We start from the raw sequence: 25956 nt of genomic DNA, 5'->3' as shown, positions 1-25956 counted from the left end.
TATCCTTTTCCTTATAAGATCTCTGAGGAATTTACGGTATTGTCGGATAAAAACGACATGAAACTCGGCGCAGCTCCGAATGTGGCTGCGCTTGAAGCGGCGCGGTTAAAGACATCACCCCAGGAATCTAAGATGGTACGGATTTCAGGTGGAGTATTCGTATACGGGATCGTAGATTACGGAGAGGTAGTGATTACGTCAATTTCTTGTTTATTGGCGTAAAAAACGCCCCGGAACATGCGGCGTCTATGCTGGCGCGCTCCAATCGGACTCGTTGTAGAAAATAGCGCGCCGAAACGCTCGAAACCGTATCTTCCATGCCGTTTTTTACGGCAATTAGGAAGAAATGGACAGAATCTGCCTCCTCTCCTTAATTTACGATCCCGTATACGAATACTCCACCTGAAATCCGTACCACCTCAGATTCGTGGGTGATGTCTTTAAGATGGCGGTCGCGAGTAGCTCGAGCTGCAGCGATTAGTAGAGCTACCAGGGGTCCCAACCGCTACATTCTATCACATCGCTTTGAGCGCAGCTGCTTGCGCAACAGTGTTGTGCTTCATTTCGTTTTGACTCCACCGTACACCTGTATGTTTGAGGGGGTAGAATATCCGGGGCCTTAAAAGCATCAACCCACGAATCTGGGGTGGTGCGGATTTCAGGTGGAGAGTTCCTGTACGGAGTCGTAGATTATGGAGAGAAAGGTGATTCCGTCCATTTCTTCCTAATTGCCTTAAAAAACGGTCCGGAAGATGCGGCGCGTGCACAAAGCTGGCGCGCTCCAATCGAACTTGTTGTGGGAAATAGCGCGCCGGAACGCTCGAAGCCGTATGTTCCGGCTTATTCTTATTAATAATTGAATTTCATATTAATATTATTATTTTATCTTCTACGGTAATTAGGAAGAAATAGACGGAATCACCCTTCTCTCCATAATCTACAACACCGTATAGGCATAAGCCACCTGAAACCCCCACCACCACAGATTCGTGGGGTGATACCTTTAAGCATCGATTCAGAAATTGTAGTAAATCCCAGCACTTCAGGACAATTTTTATGAAGAACACGTACAGTTTTGCCAAAAATTCACTGTGATAGGTCACGTTGTCGCATATATATGTTTTCAAATCCAACCTATTGTGGGACGATTAGGTGCGGACCTTAAATCGACTTTTTCCACCGACTGCCATAAGGACAAAGATGGTCTGAAAGTTAGATCTGATGCGATTAAGACACGTACGAACATCACAACTCACACAAATCGCACACCTGTGTGAATTGCACGCAATGATTACCCTACAATTACATTGGACAACGTCAACTCTCATCTACGTATAGGAAATTGTAGCTAATGAGCAGGAAGTAGTGAGATTGTTGCGGGCTATGTGAACCTAATGCTGATTTGTTCCTAGAGTAAAGTAATGAGATTCATTTTCTGGAGTGTTGTTTAGGAGAAAATTATTCCAATAATTCCTCGAATATTCGAATAGCCACTCATTAGTAGCGTTCGAATATTCGAGAGCGTAAGCGACTGCGAATATTTGGATGATTCGAAAGTTTGAAATACCCGAACTCATTGGGCTACTCATACATTCGGACAACAAAAAAAATTCGAACAGCCACTCACTGACAGCGTTCGAATATTCGATATAAAAAAATGTTCGTTTATTCAAGCATTCGCGTACTAATGATGGTCCACGATCAGGATATTAAGCCGCGTGTTGCGTGTAATTGACAGACCTACCATGTACTCCTGAATCCAGAGCATGCCAAAATGGTGCAAAGATCGGGGAAAAACTGCTAGAAACAAAACAAAGTACTGACATACTGTGAATAGCCGTGATTGTTCACTATGAGTTCACTAAGTACATACTTTTATGAGAAAGAAAAGGCATAATTCATGTTCGAAAAACAAAGCTAACTTTTTTGCTGGAAGACATCGGCGTTGACTGATTTCGTCATGGGACCCGCCTGATTTCAAGATGCAAGGGAAGTAGTTGCGCGTGTACGGTCCCCGCTAGAACTTTGCCATGCGCTCCGCAGTACGTCGCATCGATTCCGCCCGCGATTTCTCCCCGAAGAGCATGATAGATCGTTTTTTCGTTTCTTCTTCTCTACGGGGACGTACGCATCGTATGGACTCGAACTCTTATCGCCGGACATTGTACAATTGCTCTAGCAGCCGTGCGATGCGATTATCGTATTGATCGCGAGCGATATCGCCATTGAATCGCGTGGTGCTTGGACGGCTGGCGCCGTTTGTTAAACGAGCACTGCTGGCTGCTGTGTCGCGTATGCGCCACATAGGCTGCGATATTTGCTGACAGGTGAGTTTATCTAATCATCGCACGTTTTTCTTGTTTGTTTTTTCTTTGTTGTAGATTGATTTAAAGTTTTTTATTCGTCCTAATGTTGTCCTTTAAGACAGTAGAGATTCGAATTTGATTGGAATCGTGCAATTTTCGTAACAATTCCTCATCGTTCGCTACTAATTTGTAATTTGAATTTATGAATTCTCGGATAGCAACACAATTACGCATCCATTTCCATTCATATTGGTTCAGAATGTGCAGAAAATCCCTCTGAATCTTCACTGTGAAACTTCATCAAATCTGCAAATCTTTACTTAAACCTATGGAATTCTTTTAGTTTTCGTGGTAAGACTCAAGTGTTTTGCTCTTCGTAAGGAAACTGTTGATTATCTGTTAGCACGTTCTGCCCCCAGTGCTGTTTTACCAATGTTTTCTTTTCATTTAAGCCGTTTTTTCTTACCAGGTCCTTCTTTTCCGTTTTTTATGCCGCCGTAGGTATTCTCGATTTTTGGACTGACCATTATTTTGAGGATTTAACTAGTAAAGACTTTAAAATTTCCTTCACATTTTTGACTTTTATTGTTTTCGTCATTGTTTTGCAGTTTTTCAGTGTGTTATCGTCAGTTTTTGAAAGTCCAGGCAAATTTTATTTGCTCTGTGAGTTTTTACAGCGATTATCGTACTATCTACTAGAAGTGTAGGAATCATTGCTGTTCTTTTTTTCTCACGACTATTCTATTGGAATTTTTTCATGTTTTCATGGTCAGAATCCGAATTTTCTTCTTCTAATCCTAGTTGCACTTGATTTGCATACAAGTTATTGTAAACAAAGCATTACTGATTATTATGCGGTATGCGTAGCTGTTAGGGCGATATCGATCGCGGGCCGCATAATCGCACAGGTCGACGGGGCAGCAACGGCGTGCGAATCTGATATTTGAATAATTCGGCGATTCTCCATCTATCTGTTCCCATGCGATACGATTTTTGGTGGTGATGGCGGTGAGAATATCGCCTAATGCAACTCAGTCGAATAGAATATACGCACTATTCAAATAAGCTGTTAACCTACCTTATTTACTCGGTTTTTTTTTTTCAAAACAAAGCAATTGTTTGCGGAATTTTCGGGAATTTCTATCATTGAGTAATTATTTTACGGCTAATTTCATTTTTATGCTTATCTGATGTCATCGGTCAATTACAGAACTACGATCATTAAACCGTGGAATAAGCCGTACACCTTTGTTGACACGATAACCATGGCTATCGCGGTCGATGACGCTGTCAACAAGAAGTGTTGGAGCGCAGAGAAACTAGCGTATCGCGATTGTTTTACATCTCTATAATGCTCCGTGCATTCTCTACAAGAGAGCTATATCTATTCCAAAGGTTCTTTCATGATGTTGTGACATTTTAACACTTGCGACACATTTCGTTTCAAGACTACACATTGCGATTATGGGCGGGACGTTTGCTTAGCAGCCAATCATGTTGGCAACACTATATTTTCGTAGTTTTTCTTTAATCTATCATTCACATTTGCCACTCATTGAACGCATTAATAGCGCACAACCTTTGTCAGATTAATTTTTTTTTCTCCTGTAACTCATTTCTTGTGACATCATCGACTTCACTTTTGAATATTCCAAGTGACGAGAACTGGTCCTCAGACTGAGCGGCGGCAACGAAGTCACCGTTGATTTTTAAATTTTCACTGTATTCACTTTACACTATCATGTTCCCTTTAACATCCTCGTTTTGGCAACGCAGCGTTAGTACAGTGATCTCGGATTCGAACTTTTATTTTAAGAAAGAATCGTGAAATTTCCAACTCAGTAAACTTTTTCTATCATTAAATTTGTCCCCGTTCTAGATATGGGTCGCATAAAACTAACACCCGAGTTAGCATTTAGCGACGAAGAGCGTCATTTTCTGGCCGCAGTGATTCAAGTGCATCCATGTATATGGAACGAATGCGATCCGAACTATCGCGATTATCAAAGTCGCGTCCAATCATGGAATGTGATTATAGAGGAATTTGCGAAGACATTTGGACGTGAAGTGACTCGTAAGTTCGATGCGACCAATCTTATTTGGTATTCCTCACGTATTTCCACATATGAACGCACTTTTGCAGAACAACAAATGCACAAGCAATACAAGAATTTGAGGGATGTCTACATGAAGAAGAATCGTGAACTTAAAGTGTTGTTGAACGCTGGTGAAGATTTGAGTAGTGCAACAGTGACGAAAATCTTCAGCTGGCCATTCTATCATGAATTGGAGTACTTGAGTTCGCTGGCTGCTGGACCAAGGTTGGTTAAAATAAGAAGGAAGGGATTATAGTTGAGTCAGAACGACATGAAGCTGGATGCAGTTGCGTAAGCGGCTGCGTTCGAGCTGGTTCGTGTACAGTAGTAGCGGTTAGAATCGACTGAGGACCCCTGCTACCACCGTTCATTGCTGCAGTACGCGATGGTCCCACCTTGATCTCAACCGTTGGTTCCACTGCAACGCTTCGAGCGCAACCGCTTACACAACGGCACTGAGCTTCATACATAGGTGCGATAGGGAGAAGCCGGACCCTCCTCAGGTGCAGAGGGTCTATTCGCCAGCCGTCCAAAAGTGAAAGGGGTAATTTCGCCAACCGTTTAAAAGTGAAGGAGGTCCTTTTCTCAACCGTTCAAAAGTCAGAGCACCGGCACCGACTATCGCATCTACGGCTTCATGTCGCTTAGACCCGACTGTTCTTGTTTTTTTTTCATTGTGTTGGCAGAAAAAAGAGAGTGTTGTAGAGTTTTTTTTTTGGAATCTGTTATGAGTTTCTTGAAACGAAGAGGTACCTGTGTAAATGTGACAAGTATTAGTATTTGAACAGTTTTTATTACCAATTAACACTCATTGCTATAATCTGAATTATTCGAAGAACTGTGAAATCTGTCTCCATGTAGTCTATAAGTTGAAATAAAAGGCTCGATTCTAGAATATTCAAAACTAAAGATCTCCTTACTATTATGTGAAGAGGAGAATTTAAAAAGATGCTGGGGCTACGAAGCGTAACGATCATAGGAATTTTTTTACTGTAGGTATGAAGTTCTAAAGGTAAAGCTAATCGCTACACCTATCCTTTTTTCCTTTTCAGCTTGTCTGTCCGAAGTAATTCAATTTTCCACCTATGGGGATATTTTCTTTAGACTTTCTTTTCGAACACATCGTCCTCATTTAGAACGCTACTTTTTTGCCATCTGGCTCTCAAAAAATTCAGCTATTCAATTAATTTGGTAATGTTACTGATCATTTACATGTTAGGTTCTCTCAGGAGCCTTCTTTGATCATGAAAATGTATTCTGAAACGAAAATTGTGTACTTGTTAATTCAGAAATCATGCTACAAACAGTAGGACAATAACAAGTTTTTATATTCAGTGAGGTACCAGCCGTTTCTTTAATGGTTGAAGATGACCCATTGTTTGATGTGGAACCTCAGGAACAAGTCGACGATAAAAGCCAAATTGAGAAAGTGGTGCGTTAGAAATGGTCTTTCAGCTGTAGATGGGACCCTAGTGAATATCTGCCACTTTTTCTGGTATTTTTCAGGCAGAAGACAATTTCATCCCATCCACACCAAGTTCTGAAGTAGGCGCTACAGTATCAACACGTTCCAGACGTGGTAGAAAAAGGCGTGCTGCAAAAGAGCGAGAGAACTCGTCCTCAGAAACCGAACTCCAAGGTCTGGTTGAATTCGATACGAAAGGTAATTATTCAGAAGATAATTTCGTATGATTTTATCTTAGGTTCTTTCTTTTAGTACTTGAAGAGGTCCGTAATATTCTCAAAGAATCCACACCACAAGTCAAGCAGGAACAGCCATTAGATTCATTCGATGCTATAGGTAATCCTTAGAGTTTTTTTCATAGACGGTGTCAGACTTACATCACAATTGCTACTTCGTATCCGGTACTTTTTTTCAGGCTCCCATTTAGCGAATCGATTGCGAAAGCTCAATTCGCTTGACCCACTACGATGCGAAGAGATCCGTCTTAAGATTGACCTGTTACATGTCGAAATTTCTAGGACAATTTTAGAGATTCAACGGAAACGGCCAAATAGTAAAGAGTGAATGTTAGCGTTGTAAATAATGTAAGTATTAAAGTGGTATTTTTCCTTTTTGTTATTTATTAAAGTCTGTTTGCTTTGTGTTCTGCTGCCCCTCAGTCACCTTTCTGTGAAGAATTCTTATAAATGTTGCAATTTAAATGGATAGCCTACTGTAGCATTCTACAAATTCTCGATAGGACCCCAACAAAGGCGAATGACGTCACTCAACTCGACACAATCGGGAATGCAACGACCAATCACGTGCGCCCAATGTGCCAGCCTCCTCAACAAAATGTCATTCATTGCTTTTGTCGCCAAACCCGCTAGAGTATTACTATATACTACTTTACTCGTGGAAAAAAAACAAAAACAACTTTATTATTTACTATACAACAAGAAACATGAACAGAAAATACCGTATTTGGTATAAAGGAAGAAATATGACTCCTACATTCATAATTTAATCATAGGAGAGAAGTTAATAATTAATTGAAGGACTGAACATTTCTTAAAATCATGATTAGGCGGTCTCAACATTCTTGATCTGTTTGTTCTGTGAGTTCCAACCTCTTATACAAATTAAAGACAATAGCCATCACTCGTCTATAGTCCGGTTTTGGTCCAATAAATAATTCCGGATCAATTTGTACATTTAGTTTTGCACCCAGTTCAACAGCTAATTGTGGACATTCGTCTCGTTGTAATAGCATAATACGTTCCACCTAAGAAGAAGAAAACACCTCAAAATATACATATATCTGACCAAATACAGTAATCACATACCATATCCTGCCTGAAATGATGTACGAGAGCGCAGAATGCTCTTCCATCAGACCAATCAGATGTAAAGTTGGAGACAGAGATTGATGGATATGCAGTTAGACTGTAATTACAGTATTAGAGATGCAGAGAATCCCACAGTTTACGGTGGAATTGCGAGAAAACTGATGTTTATCCAGAATTTGTTGAGCCACGGCGTTCAATACCGTAAGATCGAGTAGTAAAGGACTTAGATTTTTCCACTGAAAAAAAATTGACAAGAAAAAAGGAATGGATAGGCGTATTGTAAAATATTGAACGTATTGTAAAATATTGTTGGAGCCAAATCTAGCAGTTAACAGTGATTTTGTGGGATTCATTTTATGGGATTATGGTCACGATTTGTATAATACAGGTATTAATTGAGTTTGACATACTGTGAAATAGTTTGATTCGGGACCAGTTCTCGCACAAGTAGTTACTAGCTGTTTAATGATGAAAAACTGAACTCAGATGGGTCAACGCCATTTATTGGCCTTTTTTCAGACCTTCTTGCTTTACATACATAACTAAAGGAATTTGTCGGTCACCTCGCTATGAAAAAATTGCGGTAAGTTTAGCTGAAAGCTTAAAAAAATGAAGAAAATGTAAATGATGACAGGAGGAGAAAAGATTGTGAGTTTAAGAGAGAACATCAAAGCGCAAAATTTATTTATTGCAGGAGGATGATAGCTTCAAAATCATCGAGAAATTCCCTTAGGATATTTATTCTCTAGCCCCTGAAAACGATATTTCCATGTTTCAATGATTAAAAAATTTCCATTGTATTCCATTTTTAATGAGCTGGAATTATCAAACCTTTAAATTATCCAGATTTTAAAATTACCCTCATCAAAAATTTCTTCAAAAAAAAAAACTCGTACTTTGATTGTGCCCAAGCCAACAACGCGTTCCTTTTTGAGCTTCGCTCAAATTTTTGCATTATTCCGAACCACAATGCTTCATCAGGTGAATTCACATTGCGACATATGTCGACCAGTCTGGAATTCGTCCAGATTAGTTATAAAAAATAAAAAATTCCAAGCAATCCCCCGCCCACTTCGTCATTTCCATCTGCACTTCTTCACGACAACGGTCAGCCGCTTTCACCGCTGCGATAAAATCCTTCAACTGAGCTTTGTGTGCAATTCTTTCATTCTGAATGGACAAAAATCCTGAAAGTAATTGGCTACGACAGGGGATAAACCACGCCCACCTCGATGATAACGTCTCTCTTCTGTACTTCTTTATTTAACACAGCAACCTTTTCCTGAAGTTCGATTACTACGGATTTTTCGTCACCTTTAATAAAACTGCTATCGCAGCTTAATGCGCCAGCATCGAAAGACTGAAATGCTTTAAATTCCTAGCTGGTATTAAACTCTAGGCTATGGTAGCGATATTCTATTGACGTCAAATCCAGGAACAAAGTCAAATCAGGAAAAATGATGCAAAAAAAGGTTTTTGTTACGTAGTTAAGTTGCAGTTTGTGAGATGAAGCTATTTTTTATGGACTATATCAAACTATATGATACTGTAAATAACGCCTACGTAGAAAATACGTGATCGGTCTTGTCTAAACCATATAAACAAGCATATAGTGGGGTCAAAACGACATGATGCATGGTGCAGTTGCGTACGTGGTTGCGCTCGAGGCGGTGCGGTGAGCGTAGCGGTTAGAATAGAGGTAGAGGGACCTCGATGACACCTATTCCTTGCAGAAGTTCGCGATTGTCCCACCATGATTCCAATTCCACCGCTATCTCCATCGCGTCGCTTCGAGCGCAGCCGCTTACGCAACTTCACTGTGCTTCATTTTGTTTTGATTCTACTATATATTAACTTAGATTTCATTCGTTCTTGAAGAATTTGTTGAAATATGGAAAAAAACCAACTCAGAACAGAATCCACTGCATTTCTGGATATGATGAACTCAATGATTTATTTCTCTTTCTTTTTCTATCTCTTTTTCCACAATGATTCAATATCCACTTGTAAACATCAGTTCAACGTGTAGTTCTCACCATGTTTATTGTCCTGCGTCACCGTATCACGAGCATTGAGGTGCGGCTGCAAGATTCTGTTCCATTTAAAAGCAACCTATCACGATTTTGAGGTGGTACAGAGCGCATGGCGAAAGCGTAAAGTTCAGATGGTAAATTGCGGAACCTAGTGTGGTTCCGCTCATCATTCCTTAATGTTCGTAAGAAACATGGAATACGATTTCAGTTGCAACGCTCCTCTTTTGTGCACCCGCCGCGTCCATGCGCGAACGATCGAGGATCATCTCGATGTCTTCTCACCAACCTATTTAAGTGAAACCAATGAGTAGGCTGCTCAGAGAACTGTACCTCGTAGGAACTGAAGAGGTTCCCATGTCGTTTTTCTAACTACCATTAGAGGAAGATGAGCAAAACCATGCCGGATTCCGTAACCTACAATCTGAAATCTACTCTTTCGCTGTGGATTTTCACGTTAAAATCCTGATATGCTGATTTCAGGACCTTTAAAATAAGCCTGGATAAGAGTTTAGAACAGATTCGCGTCGAGAAAAAAAGAGAAAGTATAGATCCAGCTGTACTCGACCAATGGAAATGCGCGATGCGGCCGCGATATCGTGATACACAGGACAATAGGACTGCATATGAGTGTAAAACAAATTTAAAAGCAGTAATTCTTAAATATCAGGATTCTGATCTCGTTATATTCATTAAAAAAACGGCAATTCTTCTCAGTCACTATTTTTAATCCGTAATTTATTCACTCCTTTCAATTCAGCCATTTCTACATTCAAAACCCCCCTTTTTTGTTTCGTGCTGTCGCCTTATCGGATTCTCCTCATCGTCAGAGTGAGAGAAGCAGAGGCAGTCCAGCCAATGACGACTGTCTTGCCTTGAAGTATCCTTAAACTCTGCATCACTGATTGAAATGTGATCTAAAGATTTAAATCTATGAATGAGAGCTATGATTTTGTCGTAGTTCTTAGCAGAATCACGTGAAATAAACTAATCAATGGGTATCTTTTGTACTTCATCTTTTATTTTGATATGGAAACATTTTTTAAATTAAATACAAAGAACAACCGTACATTAACGACAACTACAAGCAACCCACAACAATTAAATCTGACGCAAACATAGAATATATAGCGATATTTTTCAATTTATCAGAGTTACACGTTCTCAAATTCTATTTATTCATAAATCGAACACAAAAATGAGCATAACGATGCGAGAATTGTTCCCCACTGATACATCTAACTTTCTATTCACTTATTTCGCCATTGATAAATCTCTAATGCATTTAGTTTTGTCTTTTTAAGTTCCATTTCATGAACTTTTCTTAACTTAATGTGGTGAAATAGGTATGCGTCGATAAAATAAAATTGACAGAGTTCTGAAGAACAGTTCTCATCCACTATAAAATTTCGATTGTATAGCTGATCCACAGCAAAGGATAGGAGAATGGACTCCTGAAACGAAAAGTACCTGACTAAGTTTAGACGATTTGCCACACGTATGGTGTCTTCTTCGCCCTAACGTTTCATTCCTGATATACTGCAGTTGTCTTCGCGTCATTTCTAACTCAGCCTCCAGTCGATCGTTCTTCTTTTGAAACGTAGCACATTTTCTTTCGGTAACCAGTAAAACTAGTCGAATCTGAAGGATTTTTGAACACTTTAATTTGGATTTAGATTAATTAATTTGGAGCTGCTAAAAGTGATAGAGGGGTGGGTGTGGCGCAGTCGGTTGGGGGTCCGTTGTAGCCACACGGTCGAGGGTTCAAAACCGCCCTAGTGCAAACCAAGCTTTCATCTCTCCGTAGTCGATAAATTGGTACCAGAGTTGTCTGGGAGGATAAAAACACTGACTTGATCATCGGCTGGACCCCGGAAGTCATTGTATAGGCCAACACGCGTTCCAAAACCTCAACGATTACGAATTCCAGTAAAACGCGTTGGTGCATCCGAAGTGTATTGATACGCCAGTGACTTTATCCTTTATCCTTTAAAAGTGATAGAATTGGCATCCACATAAACTCAGATTTTAAAAGCAGCTAGGATCTTTCCACGAATAGGCAGAGTTAGGGGTGCAGTTTGCAAATATGAGTGCATGCTTAATACCTCCTGAATGTAGTGAGGAACGGCTTTGTCGACAGAATTTTCCCACGAAACACCAAAAAACATGTCGCATATGCAGACGCTTGTACGTGACACGTCGTTAGGTGCTTCGTAGAAAAAATCGATCGATAAGTCCGTTTGCTATCCCGTTTTTTAGAAGAGTTAGGGAGAATTGAGTATTAGCGCACTCATACTCACGAACTACATCCCTTACCTCATCTGTTTAAAAGAGAGATTCCAACACTGCCGATTTCGTTGTATGCTGCCTTCAAGGTGTTTGTCATGGATAAGTGTAGTGACGTTTGGAACCAAAATTTTCTGATTTCACTTGAATTCTCGATAAATGGTACTTTATTGGTAGACCAAAACTACAACCACCTAATTCTACTCTGCACATTAGTGTACACTGAGCACATTCTTGCTCCAATAATTTTTAATTCCATGATTGTCAGAAAGTAAGAAATTTCATATTAGATAAGAGATGTGGAAACAATAAGGAGAAACTGAAAAGCGAGCTACAGGAATACTGCGACAGTAAAACTGCGATGTTTGTTCCCTGATGTCCACAAATGGTTACGGGAATATCCTGGGAATAACACTATTTAAATGTAATTTTTTGAAATCAATTGGGACACAAAGTCACAAGACATTATGATGTGCAGATTGTTGGGGGAAAAAGCCGAGAACTAATAACAATACGGATAACGCTTCGAAAATGTAGCAGTGTCGAAGTAGTATTGGTGGGAATTCAATCATGAATATTCTCCAAATATACTAATGGCGGATTTAGAAAGAAAATTTTAAAATTTCCCACTAGTCATTGAAATTATAGAAAAAAAAGAACGAAAAAAGCATTGTTAGGAAAGAAATAAATTTAATTCTCAGGCGAAAATCCACGGGAAGCGTTGCTCTTATTCTTTGTTCTTTTTCTTCTTTTTTTCTTCTTTCCGACGTTCAAGCTGATTATAGTACTCCTATTTGATGTGGTTATTTTCGAAAAAGAGCGTGGTGCACTCGGGCCAAAAAGACCTGGACCTGTTGGTTTTACGACCGCGATCGAAGTAGTGCGATTACGGTGTGAGCTGGCGATAGTGATCAAAGTGGAATCCTCACCGGTTGCGGCCACTTACGGAAATACATCTAGCTTCAGGTCCTGGTGCGAACGTGGTTGGGTGGGGTCCATAGAACGCACCCATATCACATTCATAATGTAAAATTTAAATATGAACACAGTCTTCGTGAAAAAAAAAACACTTAAGCAAGTCAAGAGAAGCAGTTTTAACTGATTTTTTTTCAAACATATTATATTATATACTTTTACTTTTTTTATATTTTACATATTATTTTCGAAAACCTTCCACAGATTCAATTTATATGCTGAAAGAATGTTATATTCGTACTAAGAGTGTGAAATAACCCCATAAATAGTCCATGGTTGTTGAAAATCGGAATATTGAAGAAATCGGACAGGGCCCTCCAGCTGTGATCGATTCAAAACGACATGAAGCACGGAGATGGGACCATCGTGAACTGCAGCGATGATTGGTGCTAGCAGTGCTGGTCCCTTCTCGACAATAAACGCTACGCTCACCGTACCGCATCGAGCGCAGCTGCTTACATAACTGCACCGAGATTAGTTAACACGTTCGTACACGTCAACATTAATTTTACAATCAATTAGTGTTGAGAAACTGGAACAAAAGAAGTTTGCTAACACATAACACGATCATGTCTGCGCAGCAGCTGATCAATTCAATTAAAGGCATCACCCCACGAATCTGAGGTGGTACGGATTTCAGGTGGATTATTCGTATACGGAATCGTAGATTATGGAGAGGAGGGTGATTCCGTTCATTTCTTCCTAATTGCAGTAAAAAACAGCTCGGAAGATACGGCTTCGAGCGTTCCGGTGCGTTATTTTCTACAACGAGTTCGACTGAGCGCACCAACCGTGCGCACACTCCGTATCTTCCGGGCCGTTTTTACGACAATTTGGAAGAAATGGACGGAATCACCCATCTCTCCTTGATCTACGATCCCGTATACGAATACTCCACCCGAAATCCGTACCACCTCAGATTCGTGGGGTAATGCCTTAATTACTCCTACTGTTACATTTTCAATCCAGAAAAATCCATACATTTATTATTATTTTTTATCAAGCATTGCGTCCTCTTGTTCTATTTCATCTTTCATCACTTTTACTTCGTTTATTCTACCTGGTCCTAATATCTTGTGGTTGCTTTCTTTGTGAATGAAGCAGCTTGAGTTCATTTGATAAGTAAATCAGCAAATAAATTGAGAAGTAGACAAATAATCCCAGCTCGTGATTGAGTTTTGCAAATATTGTGTGGATACGCGTTAGGTTGGTCATATTTTGATCGATATAGCTACAACTGAAATGGAAAGGATGTTGCCACTAAACGGAAATCAACCTCTTCTAATTCGGATGTTGTCGCTTGTAGTTCTTCGTTAGCGTTTGATACTTCATTTTCGTTCTTTTCTTGGGAATTATGTTGAGCGGATAACTGAAACAAATTCATTTAAAATGTTTCAAATATTCAATATTCAAAGAAGACATGAGTGAATCCTGGAAAACTGGCATCCACACAGAAATTTATGAATTGATTACCATATCAAGTATTCGCTGTAGCATTTCTTTCACACTTCTTGTATCTTCGTTCCCGATGGAGCCAAGTTTTTCTAATTCTTGTACTCGAGCTGATACTGGCACACTAAATTATGGGATACGTTGAAATTCCTTAGAAATTATGGATTATACTCATCCCCTTGGCGACGGTGCAAGACACCACAGTAGCGAATACTACTCTGTGCGGAAAGTTGAGAAGAAAAAAAAAAACAGGAGAGGACAGCCCGCTGATTTGTGCGTTCCTCATCCTCACATTTTCCATCCTTTAATGGATTTCCAATTTATTCCCCATGAATGTTTGGTGTAGTTTAGTGTTTACCATGCGTTGAATTTGATGTGTAATCCCAAAAATAAACAAAGAAATTCTCTCAATAGTATACATCAATGAGAAAACAGGAATAAACAGCGTTACGTCGCTTTCATTTCCATGCGACGGATATTCCCATTCAGGAGCTAAAAAATATTGGAGAATTCTTTTTCACGATAATTTACGACCATATCTAGACACGTAATTTCATTTTGGATAAACCAGTCGTGGACGAGTTTCAGCGAGCAGACGATCCGTTAAAGAACTTTCCATGCTTTTCCGACATCAGCCGCATTACCATCCTTTTTCTCGCGGCTGCACGATGTTTATATGGATCACCTCACAATTTCCTGTTTTCATTTTAGTATTTTCAGTTCCACTTCTGGTCAGCTCGTTAAAACCATCTGACTTTTGGTGCAATTGCGTAAGCTGTTACGCTCGTGGTGCGACCCTTACCACATTCAATCAGTTGGAGTGGCGATCTCATTGCGCCGCCTTGAGTGCATCTGCCTACGCAAATGCACCACAAGTCAATTCTTTTCCGATTGTATATGGTGATGGATTTAACGAAACCTGGACGTATTGTATTGATCACGTTCTATTCTTTGTCGATTTCGGCTCCAGATTAGGATATTATTTGTACTCCCTGTGGTGCTCACTCACCTAGGTGTGATCTGTTCCCTACGCGAAGCCGCTAACATGGTTCGCCAGCTACGTCGGCGCCATTTCACTGGTGACAATGAAATCTCTGGACACATCTGTGGAGTGGGTTCTCTTAGAAGGAGATGTTCCTGTGAGATACTCTTATTATCTTATTATTGATCCTATTATTTTTCTTTCTACTTTTTATTTTTACATATACATGGATTTAAGGTTGTGAAAATCTAGGGATTTGTTCACGATTTCCGTTGCGTACATGTGCACTCAACCAGCGTAGTATACTTTCGTTCCGAGTATATTAACGTATAGTCGGGTCAAAACGACATGAAGCACGGTGCGGTGGCGCTCATAATCGATGAGGGACCATCGCGAACTGCAACGTTGGATGCCGCTAGTAGTGGTCCTCACTGGAACCTAACCGCTATGCTTAACCATGTCGCTACGAGCGCAGTCTTTTGCGCAACTGTACCGCGGTTCATCAAACACTTGACTACTACAGATGAGTTTGAATATTCAAGGAATATTTGAAGCCAGGCTGTGTTCTGTTCGAGTATTCGCATTTTCGAACATCGAGTAATTTGAATTTGAGGGGGTATTAAAGTATTCTTTGATTAAGCCTTAAGAATACTTACTACCCACAAAATCAACAATTGTGATACGAGAGACTCCTAGGGAGAAGGTTATTTGCGGAATTTCTATAAGCTGACCATTTTAGAACTAAATGTACGAAATTTCACGGAAAAAAAGGGCAAAAAGAAAAAAAAAGACAACCCTTGTGCTTAGCTAAGAACAACTGACCAACCTCACCTCAACGTGTGCTGCTATTCGAAATAACCTTACTTGTTATTGACCAAATGATAATAATGGATAACACAAGTGCAAACTTGATTGAACATAGAAAAACAAGAAATGAACGTGTTAAGAATGAATAAAAAATTCAGTAGAGATGTTTTTGCAGATGTTAAAAAAGTGGATTCTATCGAGGGAAATACATCTTTTTTATTAGAAAAAGAAGTGACAGAAAACCTTTCTTTTATCTTTCTTCACGCTGATTTCTTTTTTCTTTCAGAGAAGCAATACGATAGATCCAGAAAGGCTACGGAACTGTGCTGGATCACTCTTCGGAAACTATATCTGCCTGATGTGTGTATGTGTGTGTCTTGGGAAAGTTGTTCTCGTCTAGAAGATTTGAAGGGTCAAAAGGTAAACTCATTTCGATTATGGATATTGGATTCAGGGAATTATGAGAGTGATTACGAACAATAGACAAAAATACTATCGTGATAGAAGTAATTCTTTTCTCAGTGCTTCTAGTAGAGTCCTACCTAAAGGTATGATGGACTTCCATAGTACCGATCTCTTTTTTCTGGTCTTCTGCCTCTAATGTATCCTTTCCAGCATTTCTTTTTCCTTTTTCTTTTTACCAACATGTGATTATCGTCTTATAGTCGCTGGAGATAGCTGTTGTCATCGGGCTGGAAATTTCGCTGGTTCCACTCATATCTGCAGTCCGAGAGGAGCTAGTTATGATTCCATCTCGATTGAAACCGCTGTTCTGAGCGCAGCGGCAACCGCAGTAGTCATCAGCTCGCTTTTGCTCGATTATATCTGACTTAACTTTAGACAAACTACTTCACATGGTATTCATCTTATTCTTCTTTTGCTGCATGGACGTCATTCAGGTGCTACACGAAACAGCCGCTCGCATGATGGAAGAACAACGAGTGACGGAACGAAAATTGTTGAGAAGTTCCCTACTAAGGTAATGCGGGAAAATCTTCATCAAAATATAGAGTTCATACAATCGCTTCAAAACGACTTGGATTTTGGTGCAATTACGTAAGCGGTGGCGCTCGGATGCTGGGCGAAGCTAGTGATCACGAGCAATCATGATTCCACTGATGAGTGGGGCTAGTGAGGATCTCACCTCGATCACTACCGTTAGAACCACAATATCACTTGGAGCGCTGCATAATTTCACTATAGCTTCAAATCCTTTTGACCTTATTATACGTATTGTTATTGTTATTATACGTATTGGAGAAAACTTGTTATAATATCGCTGAACTTTGGTTACCGGCTGTTATGGCGATTTTCTTAATATTTTTCGCAGTGTAAGGTCTACGATTTCTCGAACCTGGCTAATAATTTTATGTCTAGTGGCATAGAATATTATTCTATACCAAAATTGATCACAAATAAGGTGTCAGAAAAAATGAAGCATATCGTGGCACTTCACTACGTCCTTCATCTTGAAAGAAAGCAGAAAAAGTACTGATAAGATGATGACTAAGTGTTGTTTGGTTTCCGCCTAGTTGAGCTTTGTGCAGATATTGATTTTTCCTCAAGTTCGCAATGAATGATGTGGCTTCTGAATCAGGGTTCAAGGAACTTCGACATCCGTATACGTATGTAACGAAAAAGAGGTTTTTTTTTTCGCTGGATTTCCATCAGATTATCATTTTTTTAAATGTTATCTTATAACAACGTTCATGTGCGACCCTACCGCACTTTTGCTACTTTATGTCGCGTTGCTTGACGTAGCCGCATCGCAATCGTCGTAATACAATGGTGTTTGTACAAGAAACCTGGTATGGACATGCGAATGCTTCACAAACACATTTTGTAATACTGTTACTTTTATATTTTTCAAAGTTATGAAAAAATGTAAATGTGTTTACTGAAATCACATGTGGGTCGGATGACCGTTATCATGTGCACTATCGGACAATAACAGTAGCCAATGGTGACTTATTCACATTTTAAAACTACTTGAGTCGGCCGCTTGCCTTACTAGGTCTGATCCTGTATGTTACATTGTTTACTGAGCATTTTCTTGTTTTCAAGCATCTCCAAACACAAAATTGGTGGTTTTCTCTCAATTGGTAGTGATCAAAACCATTAGTAAATGGCATCTACAGCATTTTCTCTCTTATTTTGTTCTAAACTGCACATCTCGTGGACTTTTTTGGACAAATAAATGACTTTTTATTTTTGTCTAGAAATCTCAATGCAAATGCAACAAGTTCGGTTCAATTCTCCGCTACTTCAAGGAGATTTATCCAGAAAACTCATTCAGTTCGTGAATGCAAAGGTGTTACGGGAAGGTAAAATCGTTTGGGATCAAGTTTGGGTGAGTGATTAATCAAGGAAGCAGACTGCCGGTAGTTATGTTACGGAGGGCAGCCGAGATGTGTCTAGCGCTATTTTTTAAAGGCATCACCCCACGAATCTAAGGTGGTACGGATTTCAGGTGGAGTATTCGTACAGGGGATCGTAGATTAAGGAGAGGGAGGTGATTCTGTCCATTTCTTCCTGATTGCCGTAGAAAACGGCCCGGAAGACGTTCTTCTTCGGGAAGCTTCGGGCGTTCCGGCCCGCTATTTTCTACAAGGATTCGATTGGAACGCGCCAACCTTGTGCACACGCCGCATCTTCCGGGCCGTTTTTACGGCAATATGGAAGAATTGGACGGAGTCCCCCCTCACCATAATCTACTATGCCGTATACGAATACTCAACCTGAAATCTGTACCACCTCAGATTCGTGGGGTGATGCCCTTAAGACAATGCAGTGACGCGCTGCACATAAAAGCGCGCAGCAGTCGCACAGCACTACAGTAGGGTCAAAACGACATGAAGCAAGGCGCAGTTGCGGAAGCGGCTCCGCTGGAAACAGCGCGGTGGAGCGTAGCGGTGAGAATCGAGAAGGGATGCATTTTGACACTGCTCATCGTTTCAGATCACGATGGTCCCAATACGAGTCCCTACAGCGATGCCGCTATGCCCTACTGCGCTGTTTCCAGCGCAGCCGCTTACGCAACTGCAGCGTGCTTCATTGCCAACATGTATCGTTCTGACCCGACTAAACACGAAAGCCGGCTTGCCTGAATACACACATGCACATCACGTGCTTTGTCACCATCACAAAGTTTCCCCTTTGAAAAATTGAAGGTCCGTGATGGAAAAATAATTGATGGAGCTGCAGTGTTTTATGACGAAAAACGTAATCCAGACATCCAAGTGGATTGCGAAGGTCACATTTTATCGCCTGGATTTATCGACATACAGATAAACGGTGAGTTAGTTCTCTAGAAGATGTTATTTGTAACGTCACTGTTAACGAATGTTAACGTCACTGTTAATCTGTAACGAACTTTTGCGAACATTGTCGATAAATGATTGACAAATCAGGTTTCATTTTCAGGAGGATTTGGAGTGGATTTTTCCACTATAACTTCTTCAGTTGAAGAATATAAACGTGGAATCGATAAGGTGTCGCGACAACTTCTAAGCTATGGTGTCACGACATTCGTACCAACGGTGATAACGAGTCCACCACATGTGTATTCTAAAGTAAGTCTCCTGGAATGTTTGAAATCTTTGGAAGAAATTCATATTTTGCTTCAAAATTATTGCATGGATGACCTCGAAAGACCTGTCGTGAAACTGGAGGGGTGTGCGAACTGAAAGTGGTGCGGTTACGCGGAAACATTAAGAAAGTTGGCTGCGTGAATTGATTGTCGCCGAGCATAGTAGGGTAGTACTACATAATAACAGACCTGTAGTGTAATTGCATAAATTTGATTTGATTTTGATGTGCTTGCGATGGGACCTTCGTCAGCTCCAGTCAGCTGCAGACCTGAGTGATTTTCCCATCGCGGCACTTCTGCAACTGATTATGCAATTGCACTAGAATTAAGATCATGTTGACCCGACCGTGGTATATGTGTCTGTGCATCCATGTGTCACTCTAATTTGATGATGTTTGCATCTGGTTTAATGTATCTGAGTCCCGAGTGAGCTCCTTTTCATCGCATCTGCATCTGAGTTCCGAGCGAGCATCTGAGTTCCGAATGAGCTCCTTTTCCCCATTTCTTAACACAAACCAGAAAATTTTATAACGCAGTAGGATAGGTCCAACGTTGGTCTGAAGATATTAAGAAGTGGGAAAAGAGGCTCACGCAGGGCTCATGCGACGGTGACGCCAGAGGTTGTCAACATGGTTGTCAACAGTTTTTTCTTTGCTATGCACAAGCAAATAAATGGGCACAGAAGATTAGCCAAGATAACATGAGTTTAAAGGGATACGAGTGGTGTCCCGGCACTGAAAAAGTGAAGAAACTGACGCTATAAATACATTGCATTCGTGTAAAAGGATAGTGATAGTGTATAATAGTTAGGGAAAAAGCGCATGAAACATTAAAAATTCTCGTTTAATTGTGGCGAATCGATTTGTAGGAGTTGCAGAATAATATTAAATTTGTGTCTTCGTTTTTTTTCACTTCGAAATTTCTTGTTCACCAAAAACTTTTCTCTTAACAAGTATGGATATGAAATCAACTTTGGATGGTTTTTCAGATCGGAATTTAAAACCAACTTTGGATGGTTTTCTAAAGTCATGATTCCGCTTTTCTTCCAGAAAAAGATACAAAGACTGCAATTTGCGAACAAGTTTAACGTGAATATAAGGTGTTGTTAACAATGACAGTTTTGACTTTGTGACCGATAATCCCGGGAAATGTTTTTTTTTTCTGTTGCGGAATCAAAACAGTTTTTAAGACGTTTCATTTTCAACAGTTGAAGATTCATATCATAAGACTCTTCGCAAACACATCTACGAACAGTATAATCCACGAACTTGCGCAGGCACCGGTTCACGATTGGTTTTTTGGTTGTTTGATCTGATGCTCCCGTGGTGGTCGTTCGTGTTTGCGGAGAATTGTTCAGCAAATCATTGCGTTTTGTTTTCCTAGTCGTCTTTTTTTCTTCTTTTGACGGTTATGCAATCTATTTTGTTTAGGTGAATTAATTATCGGAATGTTCGACTTTCGATGAACTTCGGGACGACGAGATTATGTACTGATTTTTAATGGGCTATGTAGAAGATTGTTAATTGATTTTAATGACTGGCATTTTGACAAATCATCCTCTTCCGAGCGTGAAATGCGCAATTCCCGCTTTAAACGATCGTATCTCTTCGTAACAAGACAGATAGAATTAATGTTCATTATCTAATCGTTTCAAGGCTGGTTATCGGTTCTTTTTTTTTCGGGATATCTAGAATGCTGGAACTATCAGTGCATCTCGTATTCATTGCCGATAACAGTTTCATTCTGATATTGATATTTCTTGAATGAAGACGGTTTAAGTTTGACGCAACTAAAAATCAATAACTTCTGGAACGTAACGTGCTTCGTCAATGTTTTTTTCTTTGTCGCCAGTCGTGAAAGCAGAGTACTCAAGAGAAATTACTGCCGCATACTCTTTTCGAGGGTCGAGAATTACATGTTCATGTTTTTATTGTAACGGGAGACTGCTGAAAATAGTGTGTTCCTCGTGGAGGTCGCAGAGTCTACGTTGTTGGTGATGCAGCGTAGCGAATGAGATCGTGTTTGTGTGGTCGTAACCTCCTTGTCCTCATTCCGCTCTTTTTGGTAGATCTGGATCCAGGTAGTTCTCAGCAAAATCCGTTTCTTGCGTTATCCACTCTTCGTTCGTCCATTATTCACGTAGTAAGGCTCTCGTACTGATAAGTACCGCCGTGGTCCCACGACAATCATTAGTAATATTTTAGATTTGATGTTTTTTCGATTATTTAAATTCGACGCTCAAAGACTTGTTTTTTTTTCCTCGCACTGAAGTCAACTGCTATCGTTCAGTTTATTTAAATCCATTCTTTCTCCTTGTCGCCCACTTGTGCTGTTTTGATGATGTAAGTGCTTTTGTGACCGTTTGTTTGCTATATGTCCACGTAATTGCGGATCAGCTGTAGCGATCGATTCTTTTTGTCACCATCCCGTCATAAAACGAGTGGTTTACTGCGGCTTATTATGTGCTTCAGCGTGAATATACAATTTAATTCGTAGTTTACAATGTGATACTGTGCGTCTTTTTATTTCTTCAAAAATCTCTTTCCCGAGTAATTAAAATCTGAAACTTCACTATTTGAAAATATTCCCGATATCAGTTTTAGGTTCTACCATTACTCCGCCGTCGTGATGGCAGTGCTAGAGGAGCAGGTATCCTAGGTAAACAATCCTTTATTTCTTTTTTTTTTGTGATTCCTTTTTCTTGGATGCCTTTACTTCATTCCTGCAGTTCGTTTCACGCTGTTTGTTGTCTTCATATTATCTTTTGACGATACTTCTCTCCATGCACATATTAATCATGCAGTTTTACCGTTTCCACGGAAACTGTTCAAATTTCCCCATGTGGATGATGACTAATGGTATCAGAAGGTATTAATTCAACTGATAATAGTTGCCGGCATATTTATCAAAATGAATTAAAACTAAGGGAAAATGAATACAAGAATAAGGAATGAGATCAATAACTAATAGTGTGGAAAAAAAATCATTCTTTCCCCTTTTTTTTTGCTATGGATTTCAAGTACTACTCTCTCGTTCATTTTATTTGAGAGCTGTGTACGGAGTGATCAGATTATTGTTTTATTGCTAAATCCCGTTCTAATACTTTCATAAGTTTCGCATAATTGTCTTCGATTTATGTGCTGATTAAGAACTAAAACTAAATTAAAAACTAATTAATTTACGAACTAAAATGTTGTGATTCAGTAGTTTTAAATCAATTTTCTTTATCATGGAGTACCAAATAGTATTGATTTTGGAATTCCTCCTTGAAATTCTTATCGTTCTGACCTTTCAAGCTATCACTTTTATCAAACGATTGATAGCCGCATACTGCCTGTTACGTCTTATTGAAGGGAGCCATTGAGAGCATGCATATCGATCGACAACCACGATTATTCATTTTTAGTTCATGCATACTGTTATTTATTGTTAACAATCTTTAATTCCTCTGTGGAAGAAATCCAGCTATTGTTAAGATCACATCACAAAGTTCCTTTTTGTTTCAGTTATGACGCTGCTTCCAAGTGATTCTATTTCTCATTGCATTCTACATTTATTTAGTAGAATAGGATGTCTCATACGTACCTTCATAAACCATACAGAATTCTAAAAGATAACATTGAGCCATTTTTCGTGCCAAGTTTGTTGTTGTAAGTGTTGCTGCGTACTCTGGGTTACGACACATTCCCATTAGAATTTGCCACTTGCTTACTCCATATCTATGCGATCAGCGTACTATTGTCGTGACGATAGTTAGATTGTGAGCTTATTGAAAAGCTACACCTTTTATTATTGATTCATCTAATTTATTATCGTTTGTTCGTTTGGTTCGCTTGGGATGTAAATAGCGATGTGTTTATGCTTGTTTTTATACCTAATTGGACAATGCTGCGATATTCGAATTACTATATACAAAGCTCAATTAGATAAGAACAAGAAATATGTAAAATTACAACGCCCAAGCTTTTGTTAGCTTTTCTCAAATTTTGTTTCGCTTGTCATTCTCCTTACTAATTTTCTTATATGTCCATTCACAAATCACAAACAATAATTACAACGGCTTGTGTCACAATTTCGAGTGTTGATGACTAAGAATGAGTCATGATGTTTTCTGAAAAAAACTTGCTCGTCTTATGATGACTCTTTTCTTCGAACACACACACGTGTGACTGCGGCTCTATCTTTCCTGTTCTTGCCTGCATTAAGTGCTTAAAGAGATGTTCTTGTACTTGTTTAAATGTCCACAGTGCCAAAATAATGCAATTAGCGGGGTGTTCGTTGATTAGGATATTTGATCACACTGCTTGTTATTTTTAGCATAAATTGCAGTAAATTTTGCTTCTTTAACATGAGCTATTCATTGGATATGTTCATTTTTGTTCAGTTGTTTTACAGAACTGTACCTTTCTCTTATTTTTGGATTGCAGTTCATCTGAATTTCATGTGGTCGTTCACGCGAAAGAACATTTGTCAAGCTAATTCACGAATTCTTCTAGGAGCACATGTGGAAGGTCCATTTATTTCGCCGGAAAAGAAAGGATGCCATCCAAAACAACATATAAGAGAATTCGGGAATGATGCAGTGAAAGCGTTGCTAGAGGTATTGATTTTTCTTTTTTTTATGTAATCTTTTCCGAAATTTCTGGATCAAATACGTACTAGATCCTCATAGTTTATTCACGGCTTTTTCTTTTTTATAGGTCTATGGTTCCACAGAAAATATCGCAATAATTACAATAGCACCGGAGTTGGAGAATAGTGAAGCAGCGATAAGGTTAGACAAGTGACCCATTGTTTCTAATTCGATTCGATTTATCTTTTAGTTCCAATTTTTCATGCAGAGATTTTTGAGAAAGAAGTACTTTTGAGGTATATGAGCGAAAAAGGAGTGCTTGTGTCATTAGGACATTCAGCAGCAGGACTAGTAGCTGGAGAACGTGCAGTCGCAGCAGGAGCACGATGTATCACGCACTTATTCAATGCGATGCAATCAGTTAGTTGTTCTTCTTTAATTTCGCTGCCCACTTCCTTTTCTCGCAATCTTTCTATTTTCTTCTTTTACTGTTTGTTATATTCCATTCCTAACCAAATTATCCTTCCAATACCCCTTTTTTGAAGGGGTACTGGGTAACCAAAAAGTGGGAGTCGATTTCCTTCTGCACTTTAAAGGCTCTCGGTTATTACGTAAAGAATGACATCATAGCCTCTTAAACTTTTATAGCATACGATATTATTCTACGACATGTTATAACTAATGCAAATTCATGTGTGTGTGAATTGTTACTAGTTTAAAAAGATGTTTGATCTCTCTGAAAATAACGGAAAATTTTCTTTGTTCTTTTTAAATCGGTGTCCATTTCAGTATCATCACCGGGATCCATGTTTAATAGGGCTACTAACATCGAAGATGTTAGGGAATCGTACAATGTACTACGGTATCATCTCCGATGGAATTCATACACACGACTCAGCTCTGAGATTAGCGCATCGGTGAGCTTTGATTTCAGCGTTTCCTCGTACAACATATTCATTTCGAAAAAAGAACAACTAATTTTTCTTGAGCATTTCTTTTGCTATGCACGTATGCAAATTTCTCCTAAGATGAATTGAGAAAATTCATCCGTTTTATTCTATGTATGCGATGCATGTTTTCATAATTAAAGGAAATTCCCATCATTAAACGTTTCGCTGTATCTGATCACAGCTCTTTTTCGCTAACGAAAGACTCAATTATACAAAATTTCCTTTCGTCTGCTACTTTAGTAAGTTTCTGGCCTTTCCAAATGAAAATTGCTTCTACAAATTACTCACTGTCCAAACCTTTACAATTCGTCATTTTGAGAAAATTTGCTCTAAAACAATTGTTGTTTGTTCATTTCTTAATTCAAAAATTAATGGCTAAATCAGAAATTCGAAGTTGTTGTTTTCAGAACAAACCCGGAAGGATTAATAGTAATAACAGATGGCATAGCGGCGTTAGGAATGGGCGATGGTGTACATAAGTTGGGCGATTGCGTTGTGAATGTGAATGGTCTGCATGCCATTCTAGAAGGAACGGAGACAACAGCTGGAAGGTGAGTGGTATTGTCTTTAGGATTCTTTTGATAGATATGTTCATTATACGTTAGATCGCATGTTGGACGGTGAAACACATTGATTCAAGCATCTTTTTGGGTCTCCTAAGTCGAGACATTTGATTTCAGCGTTGCATCGATGCCATATTGCATTAAGCATTTTGCCAAAGCGGCTCGATGTGGGCTTGAAGAAGCTTTAATTTGCGCTACTGAGAAGCCCGGTAAGGTTTCATAAATTGCTTCGTTTTTTCCTTAGCAAACATACACTGATTTCAGCTACGTTGATGGGTATACAAGGTTGTAAAGGCTCCATTTCGATAGGTTTGGATGCTGATCTGGTGCTGATAACTGAGGGCGTCGACATCTTAGCAACATATATTGGTGGAAACCTGGTTTACGCAAACAAACATATGTAAAACTACTGCAGAAAATGTAATAAAGTGCAATGATTATAACTACATGGTTTTCAACGTACAAATAAACATTTATTGTCGAAAGTTGTTTGAAGTATGGTCGATATGCCAGAATTTCTCATTTATTCCAAAGTGTTTTGAAAACAATTTAAT

The 25956-nt window shown here is 39.3% G+C and overlaps 3 protein-coding genes across 4 annotated transcripts; 2 read left to right on the top strand and 1 right to left on the bottom strand.

Moving 5' to 3' along the window:
* Positions 1–4187: 4187 nt before the first annotated feature.
* Positions 4188–6431, top strand: RB195_008784 (uncharacterized protein; the record flags this gene model as incomplete). Its single annotated transcript, XM_064195453.1, has 6 exons — positions 4188–4380; positions 4450–4627; positions 5738–5834; positions 5909–6065; positions 6120–6203; positions 6283–6431. The coding sequence occupies 6 exons, from the start codon at positions 4188–4190 to the stop codon at positions 6429–6431; spliced, it is 858 nt and encodes a 285-aa protein (XP_064046598.1).
* A 508-nt stretch (positions 6432–6939) lies between these two features.
* On the bottom strand, positions 6940–15042 carry RB195_008783 (uncharacterized protein; the record flags this gene model as incomplete). Its single annotated transcript, XM_064195452.1, has 9 exons — positions 6940–7131; positions 7193–7292; positions 8092–8208; positions 8268–8365; positions 8424–8555; positions 10696–10866; positions 13763–13855; positions 13960–14062; positions 14948–15042. The coding sequence occupies 9 exons, from the start codon at positions 15040–15042 to the stop codon at positions 6940–6942; spliced, it is 1101 nt and encodes a 366-aa protein (XP_064046597.1).
* A 226-nt stretch (positions 15043–15268) lies between these two features.
* Positions 15269–25806, top strand: RB195_008782 (uncharacterized protein; the record flags this gene model as incomplete). 2 transcript variants are annotated; one of them, XM_064195451.1, is made up of 15 exons in its annotated part: positions 15269–15344; positions 16014–16147; positions 16627–16706; positions 17947–17974; positions 18024–18077; positions 18898–19021; positions 19151–19299; positions 21920–21974; positions 23813–23916; positions 24017–24090; positions 24186–24309; positions 24679–24806; positions 25247–25390; positions 25520–25611; positions 25667–25806. In XM_064195451.1, the coding sequence occupies 15 exons, from the start codon at positions 15269–15271 to the stop codon at positions 25804–25806; spliced, it is 1506 nt and encodes a 501-aa protein (XP_064046596.1). The 2 variants fall into 2 exon arrangements, with proteins under 2 accessions (XP_064046596.1, XP_013305569.2); XM_013450115.2 differs by lacking the exons at positions 15269–15344; positions 16014–16147; positions 16627–16706 and having other exon boundaries at positions 17955–18077.
* Between the last annotated feature and the right edge of the window lie 150 nt (positions 25807–25956).

The sequence above is a fragment of the Necator americanus genome, chromosome III (genome assembly GCF_031761385.1).
Source record: "Necator americanus strain Aroian chromosome III, whole genome shotgun sequence".
NCBI lineage: Eukaryota > Metazoa > Nematoda > Chromadorea > Rhabditida > Ancylostomatidae > Necator > Necator americanus.
This window is presented reverse-complemented; position numbering and strand designations above follow the sequence as displayed.